At 38.4% G+C, this 8,798-nt stretch overlaps 1 protein-coding gene across 1 annotated transcript; it reads left to right on the top strand.

Annotated features, from left to right (window-relative positions):
- The first annotated feature begins 146 nt into the window (after positions 1-146).
- Positions 147-8,070, top strand: LOC106162362 (uncharacterized). Its single transcript, XM_087014431.1, has 11 exons — positions 147-468; positions 3,280-3,396; positions 3,563-3,689; positions 3,950-4,122; positions 4,422-4,561; positions 4,773-4,973; positions 5,271-5,345; positions 5,690-5,846; positions 5,995-6,057; positions 6,398-6,685; positions 7,008-8,070. The coding sequence occupies exons 1-11, from the start codon at positions 390-392 to the stop codon at positions 7,196-7,198; spliced, it is 1,611 nt and encodes a 536-aa protein (XP_086870557.1). The 5' UTR covers positions 147-389; the 3' UTR covers positions 7,199-8,070.
- Positions 8,071-8,798: the final 728 nt, after the last annotated feature.

Raw genomic sequence — 8,798 nt, 5'->3', positions numbered from 1 at the left:
TCCAAGGTTAGAACAATCAATTGTCTTTACTGCTATCAGGGGGGGGGGGGGGGGGCAGTGCCCGAAGTGGTTACGTAATTGTGACCAACATTGTCATTGCATGTAGACTTCACATTCCATTACATTCCATTACAGTGCAGAGCAAAGCCAGAGAAATATTTTTGAATATCGCGAAAAATAATCTACGCGTTCTTGGAATAGTAGAGGGTAGTCATTTTTTTTTTCGCTTTTGCCATTTTGCCTCTTACCGTTTTGCTGTTTAAGCTTAAGTTGATTAAATGCCTGGGGGAGGGGGGGAGGGTCCGTTAAGTGTATATTGTCCAGTCGACCCACGACCCTGCGATAAACCAATGAACCAGTAAGTGGTATTACATAACCTCGCCTGGACAATGGACAAATATTTTCCTGATACGCGACAGACAGTGGATATAGTATACAAAATGGCCGAGAAGGAAACATGTTTTGGAGGTGAGGATATGCATATATTGGTGTTGTTCTGATAATGAGTGAAAAAAACTTTTTATGAAGACATACATAGAAAAGTGTTCATTATTTTTCGCTGTTTAATTGTGATCAGTGATCTGGCTTCTATTTGTGATATTCATATGCTGCTACTGGGCATCTCTCACTTTCAAAATGTAAGTGTGGTTTTAATTTGAAAACGGAATTCATAGTAGAATGGCATTGGGGGGGGGGAGTGATTAGCATACCAGGGCCCCGTAACTCGAAAGCATCGCGCATTCCGAATAGCGATATCACATAGAGGCTACAGTGTATTATATGGGGCGAGTTATGGAATTGAGACTCTTGCGCTAGGTGGTAATGCGCTATGCTTTCGAGTTACGGGGTCCTAGTTGTACAATCCGTGGACTTTATTGGGGCAGGCCGAAGTCACTAGACTGACCACTGTGAGTGTCTGTGACCAGCAGTAGTATAGACAATGCAGGTAGGGTTATGTAATAACTGTGTTTATTTACGGAGAACTGTCAAACAAACCGGTGTAACGAAACTGGGGGTCCGTGTATGATGGCTAGGGTTAGCCTGACCCAAGTGGGTCAAAATTTAGGGCGGGGCTAATCCGTACAAATAAATGGGAAGCGGACTCTATCATGGAGGACTCTTTTACGGTACACCGCCTTTCTTGCAGACTGAATACGAAGGCGATACTATAATATTGCATTAATCTATCATTATCACTTGCTTGGTGTAAATGTATTTTGTCAACGGATGAGACATTTGATAATAAGTTGAAATGCATGAGTGGTTTATGTGACAAGCGATTGCTCTTTTAACGAAAGGGTTGTTTTTGGTAGTTGCAACAACATATCTAAGAATCAGTAAATAATTAATGATCTGTTTACAAATATGATAATTTATCTCAAATTCTAGTAACCAAACCCAATTTGCCACCCTGAAAGTCTGCTAGTTCAGGTTGTAGTTGTTCATGCCCCATTATGCTTCAGTATGCACTTATTTTGTAACAATCAAAGTTTTACTTTTTTTATACGCTCATACGCACTTCGCTTTCCTTCATGCCCCCTTCAATCAAAATGTAAATAAAAGAAAAGATTTCAGAGTCCTATATTTTCGTAACGGCTATTTTATATAGTTTTAAACTTTGCAAGAAAAACAGTGTGAGTTGCAGCAGCTACGGTCACATGCAGACATTAAAAGTGACAACTTGTGAATGAAGCTGGCATTCCCAGCTTTCCATCCTGTGCCACGCGCACCCATTTAATGGTCAAGTTTTTAAACCCATCCATGGGCACGAACGAGAAATCTTCTTGTCATTGCGGTAGTTGCGCTAATGGAACAATATGCACAGCATTGTAGCATGTCGCTATATTTGGTGCATCTGCTTTTTTATTCCTCATAATGCTTTATGCAAATAAATCTCTACTTTTCTGGCGGTGTGAAATAGCTAAAGCATTTGTATACAATTTTTTAAAATTACAGATACTTGATTGTCTCGATAATTTTTTCGATATATAACATATCACATCACCCCTTTTATTATGTGAAAGGTTATCAAAATATAACCTGTATGTTCGGTGTGAAGATGGTTATAAAGGAAAAGGTATTTATGAGAGGTATTTAAGAAAATTTTAGTACTTCTTGACGCGCTATAAATAGCCTTCTAAGAAGTTTTGAAGTGACTTCTGATGTGGCAAGCCGGAATCCGTTTTATAATGTCTTTAAAAAATATTATTTTTCATCGCCTGGAATGAAACTGGTTCTCTTATGTTCAAAAATGATGAAAGGTAACAGGAATCTTTCATAGGATGAATGATTGTTCTGTAATGCACAAACAATGCTTAGACTGTCAGAACGTGCCAACCCGGACTGCATTTTTTAGCTACGTGTTTCATTATCAAAGATTCGTTTTGTATGTAATGTTATAAAACGATAAAATCGTAAAAAAAAAAGATCATTTTTAGCTCGATTCAACACACCAGTGAGAACGCAAAACAATTGTATACAGAGTTATATGACAATACAATGGTGTGTACATACAGTATAATATTTGTGTAACCTACTTATGATCACGTAAGATTTATATAATGGTTGTAGAGTCATCAAGTGCACGACGCCACATTAATTTTCTTTTGTTTATTAAAACAGATCTCGTGAAACAGAATCATTTGTACCTTGAAAATATAGACCAAGCCAGCATAGACTTAACCGTGAATTTTAACGCAACCAAGTTATCGTTATTGTGTTGGAGTTAGTAAATGTGGGGACTGGTATGATTCAGATCGACTCTGTCAGACTAAATGATTGCATAAAGTCAGAAATTATTACTTTCCCCGTTAAAATCAGAGTTTTCTTCAAAGTAGAACTATTTCGTATTTGAACGATAAGAAGTTGGTCTTCGTTGCTTTTAAAAAAGCGGAAAAATTACACTTTTTCACAGTCGAACAATAAGTAAGTTGCCTGTTGTGTTGTGTATGGAATGTTACGAAGACGTTAAACAAAAGTGAAAAATGCCGGTGGTCATGTTTTGTTAACTACCATTAGCATTTGTCAGACATGTTATGAAAGTTAATGTCTTCCGTTAAGTACTTTGTTTCCTATTGCAATTTGCATGGTTGGGTTTCTTTACTTCTTATGATACGCCCTTAATTTCTGTAATCATATAAGGATCTTAACAAGTTTCACCTGCTCACATTAGACCAACCTCTTTATATTACGTACTCACGTGTATTACACAGACCTTGATGCCTAGTGATGTATATATTACAAATATAAAGTCTTAACTATTAAAAAAACTTATTTCAGTCCCCGAAGGGTGTGCCAAGGCCCCGGCTTTCCACCCGCCCAACAAAGAACAGCTGAGAAAGATCGCTGAGGACTTGGGACTTGAACTGTCGGAAGAAGAACTCACTGCATATAGAGGTACATGTACAGCATAAGCCCAACACACATCCACACACGAACGCATGCAAGCGCTCACTGTCTATTCCTTTCTAGCTTTCTTTCTTTCATGCATTTAAAGTGATATTAGCGTTTATGCAAGACATCTTATTGTCACCTATGATGCAAAATGACACTTCTCGTTCAGAACGCTTGCTAGGGCTAGAAGAGGATTACGGTATACTGGATGAACTGTCAGAACCCAATTTGCCTGTTAAGTACCCTCGAACACCCGGATGGCGTCCTAAGCCAAAAGACAACCCTTTTAATGGCTGGTAAGTGTTTACTTTATATACATCCCACCGTTTTTAATGTTTACTAAGAGTTTATTTGGATGTATACGTACATGAAAGCGGAAGGGGTACAATTCTTGAATATCTTTCCGCTTTTTCCTGCTTACACTTCATTTTAAAGTACATATATAAGATTGCTTTAGACCCATCTATGAAAAAAATCCTCGATTCTCCTTGTTTTAAATCTTTGATATTCAGCTTTTAATCAATATTTTTGTGTGCATCGAATAATACATTATTAGGTACTGGCGTACGGATATTCAAGGTGCCCCCTCTGGGAAGTTGGCTGGGAAAACCCTGGGTATCAAAGACAACACGGCGGTGGCTGGGGTACCTATGATGAACGGGTCCAGGGTGTTGGAGGGCTACATGCCAGAGTTTGATGCCACTGTGGTCACCAGGATACTGGACGCAGGTGAGTGTTTAAGATTTACTGGAACCGGTATGAGAGGAATATTGGTCCACAAGGAATCGTAGTCCTTTTTTCTTTACAATAATGTGGCATGTAAAATAGGAACAGGGGGATAAGGTCAAGAAATCCAAAGGGGCTGTTTTTTCGGCAAAATTCAAATTCAATGCATTTCATATATTTCTAAAGAAGGTAATGTGAACTTCTGGAACTCAACCCACTTTAAACATCAATTTAACAATTCGAATATTTTTACAATTATGCCACTTGAATCGAAAACAATTGCAATTTTTTTCCTTCTTCAGGAGGGCGGATTCTTGGAAAAACCGCAGTTGAAGACCTATGCTTCAAGGGCTCCGGTGCCACTAACAGCAAGATGCCGGTTTTGAACCCGTATGATACAACACGTACAACTGGTGGGTCTAGTTCCGGAAGTGCAGCTCTGGTAAGCAGAGCGATTTAATCGTCATGAACATATTACATTGGTCGCAACGAGTGCATTTTGGCATAATAACACGTCTGTCATTTTATTTAGGCGCACAATTTGCAATTATATCTAAGATATGTACAAAAGTATGGTTAAATTTCGTAAATTATAGAGTAAATTCCCGTAAATTTTGTCTTAGTTGGCATTACATAAAAAAGTCTTTTTTAAGGTCGCCGGAGGACAGATTGACATGGCTCTTGGTGGCGACCAAGGAGGATCTATACGTATACCCGCCGCGTGGTGTGGTATTGTGGGGTTAAAACCTACGTGGGGGTTGGTTCCGTACACCGGTGCGTCCACCGTTCAGCCCTTCTTGGACCATCTTGGACCCATGACAAGAACGGTGGAAGATAGCGCCCTGCTGCTAGAGGTAAATACGAAAGAACCATGAATTGTCTGGTCCACCGAAGACATGTGATAGCGGGATCATACATGTACATAGAGTTCATTTACCATCTGATGTCAGGCGCTTTCAAAATAAATACAAAATTAAAATACCAGCAATATAAAAAATTCGTGACAGACTACCAGTATTTTATGGCGCGAATCTGAATCTCTTTGGCGAGTGGGATCAGACATTGATATATTCAGTATTCAAATTTGTTGTATTCTGTGAATATAATTTAATATTTCATACATTTTTCCATTATCATTTCAACCAATCCAGGTGATTGCTGGATATGATGACGACCTTGACCCCAGACAGCCGCCAAACATCGTGGTGCCCGAGTATTCAAAACTGGTAAGAGTTACTTCCTTTAAGGAGGCATCAGTTGGTTATGCCATGTTGTATTTCTAATTTTTTTTATAAAGGCAAGTCAAATATGCTGTTTACTGAACAAAAAAGAAATAAGTTTTGAGACAAAAATGGGATCAAATACTTTAGCCACAGTTTCTCTCAATGTACAAAAATTGCATTTTGAACTGTCATTGGTTAATATAAAAATTAATTTAGAGATAGACCTAGTTCTTTTCAAGGCGGGTGATACTGGAGTAAGTACAAGTAAATGAAACTTGTATCCGAAATAAATCCACGATAACTAGACATAATTTACATGTGTTTATTTGATCCTTCTCATCTGCTAGTTGACTGCTGATTTGACTGGCATGAAAGTGGGTTTGCTGAAAGAAGGCTTTGCTCAATGTAACAGCGACATGGAGTCCACAGTTCGGTCCGCCATGCAGTATTTTGAGGCAGCCGGTGCCACTGTGGAAGAAATAAGTATCCCAATGCATATTACTGGTAAGGTGTATTCTAGTGATAGAGCGGGAAAGACCTGGCTCCATCGGGAGCGCTGTTTTATTGACAAATGAATTTGAAGGAAAAAACTTGACTTTTGTCCAAATATTTCAATACCTGGAAACTCATTTAAAAGTTGTTTGCTTTTCAGGAGGAAAGATCGCAGTGCCAATATTATATGAAGGCAGCTGCGAAAATTCCCTTAACGCGGGAGGTAAGTTATACCTTTATTTCCTTATTTCATGTGATATCACATGCACATGAGATAAAAGCAAAGACTATCTAAAGATATGAAGATATAGGATGACAAGAACCCTGTTGATAACATTATGCATAAACGGCGGTAGTAAAGAACGGGTAATATAATGAACGTTGGTAGCTGACGTTGTTTCAACGTTTGTTTAACGCCTATTGCCTGCTGGGAAGTGGTGGACTAGTGAGTCTCTCATCAACCTGCTAGACTAGAAAGACGCTCATTATCAAGAACCAATCACGAATGAAGGACTTTTGTGAAAAATTCTCCAAACTGCTTACTGATTTCGTTCTGGTTCCAGGTACCGCCTTCGGATTCCCTGGATTCTACCCAACTTCCATGCAACAGGCCACGGCTCGAGGGATAAGAACCCATTTCAACGACATTTCGCACACTGTCAAGATATTCTCCTTACTCGCGGAATATACTAAACAACGCTACAACCACATCCACTATGCTAAAGCCATGAACTGTACACGACTGCTGCGGAAGGCCTATGACGACGCTCTCGCCAACTATGACGTACTCGTCATGCCCACGATGCGCACTTTGCAGGCAGAGTTGCCAAAACGGGGAGCAAGTATACAGGGTATGAAAAATGAAAAGAGTTGTAAATGAATAAATTCATTTTACACATTATAATTTACTTGTCAATTAAAAAATTTAAATGTTGTAAAAGTATAACACAACCTTTCGTGATCACAGTTTGTGCATATCGAACAGGTATCGAAAGAGCAAATATGCTGTATTTGTACTGATCGTTTTAAAACGTAAAGGCTCTTCACTCATAAATACTCATAAATATACTTTTACTCACATTATTTTCATTTCGTTTTATGATATAACTCAAACCCCAGAAGAATAGTTCATTGACGTTTGTGTATTCACGCAGACGCTTGGTTTGCTTTCAGAGAACTTGGACAAAATCTTTGGAATGCTCAACAACGCAGCTCAGTTCAACCTAACTCACCACCCGGCACTCAGCATCAACGCTGGATTTGCAGGTGGACTTCCGGTTGGCCTCATGATCGTCGGAAAACGCTTTGATGAGGTCACAGTGTTGAAAGCTGGTTACGGTTTTGAGAAAAAACGAGATGAATAGTTTTTAGAGGGTTAATATGTCATCAAGGCCATTGACAGGGGAATCATTATTATCACTTCAGTTTCTCAACGACGATTTTCATAAGCAATCGACCATTTCCATGAACGAAGTGCATGTGTGACGAAGTTGTTGTCTTTATTACTGGTGTTACGCGAGGTAGCAAATACAACTCAGTTATAATCTTTCTTCTTATTTATTTAACTACTTTCCAGTTGTTGCCCACGTCACTTTCTTCATTTCTATTCTACCTCATGCAATCTTAAATAGCGGCCTTCTCTCTGTTCATATCACGCGTAGTTGTATACACTGTAAATGCCATAAGAGCATGACAATCAACTCAAATTATTCTACATAACACTCCCCGCTCCTTATTCACTCGTGGCTGTCATTTACTAACATTACACATGCAAAAAAATCTCTTAATAGATTGTTACAGAGTGTAGCTATCTATGGAGGTCACGTGATGTGATGGCAAGTACAAATTTCAAAATAATTATGTTAACTCCCGTTTTGGGGCAAAATAGAATTTATTGTATTTCTATGAGTTATTTACAATGTATTTGTTGTGAAATATTGATATCTTACGAATAGAACGGTTGTTATCGCTTTAACGTTTTGTTTTTATTTTTCGGAAACAATATAAATGTCTAAACACATATGCCAGCCATTTTAATTGAAGTCTCTAGATTCAGTGTTTAAATTTTCAGGATGTGTCCGAAAATGGTCTATATTTGGGTGGTAATTAAGTTGTGAGCTAATTAATTTGTTAGTTAATAAATTAAGGCTTCGTTCACATGGAATGTCTATTTTCTAAAAATCTATTTTCTATTTGCGGTATGTCTTATGATCACGGTCTGTGCCCTGAATATCCCGCGGCGTAATTACTGGCAGCGCGAGCCAGTTACTGTAAGTTACTATAAGTAACTGGCTTGCGCTGCCAGTAATTACGCGGCGGGATATTCAGGGCACAGACTGTGATCATAAGATAGCGCGAATAGAAAATAGATTTTTAGAAAATAGACATTCCATGTGAACGAAGCCTAATAGTGATAGCAATTTAGTTAATTGGCCGTTTTATTAATGAGTAATTACTGATAATGCGAATTGAGCACATTAATTAATTATTCGGCTAATTAATGAATGATTTATGATTCATGATATTGAATTGTCTTGCCAGAGGTCTGCATTCTCACTAGCAGCGGGTAAAATTGTAAAACGCACTTTTGGTTGGGAATTAAGTGCGGTTATCACATCTGTCATCTGCGTGGATTATTTTCAGTATTGCTGTCTATAATTGCTAAATACTCGATATCAGGAATGTTGCAGAAAATACTTAAATTACATTTCAGCAGTGAAGAAAAGACTTCTTCTTTTCACTTTAAAGATGAAATAGACAACGCTCATCGTTACAGAGTGTAATCGTTGGTTGCTCACGTTGAACCGTGGTAGCAATACATGTATTTCCAACCTTGTAACCCTGACGCATGCGCACACAATGCTAAATTGTGCTTTGGGTGGTCAGTAGATAAACAAAGAAAGCTGATATTTGTCGAACTTATCTAGAATAAACAGCTCTGTAAGATAAAAGTTGAAACGTAAG

Source organism: Lingula anatina, chromosome 6 (genome assembly GCF_051362555.1).
Source record: "Lingula anatina isolate TDL-2025a chromosome 6, LinAna3.0, whole genome shotgun sequence".
In the NCBI taxonomy this organism is placed as follows: domain Eukaryota; kingdom Metazoa; phylum Brachiopoda; class Lingulata; order Lingulida; family Lingulidae; genus Lingula; species Lingula anatina.
This window is presented reverse-complemented; position numbering and strand designations above follow the sequence as displayed.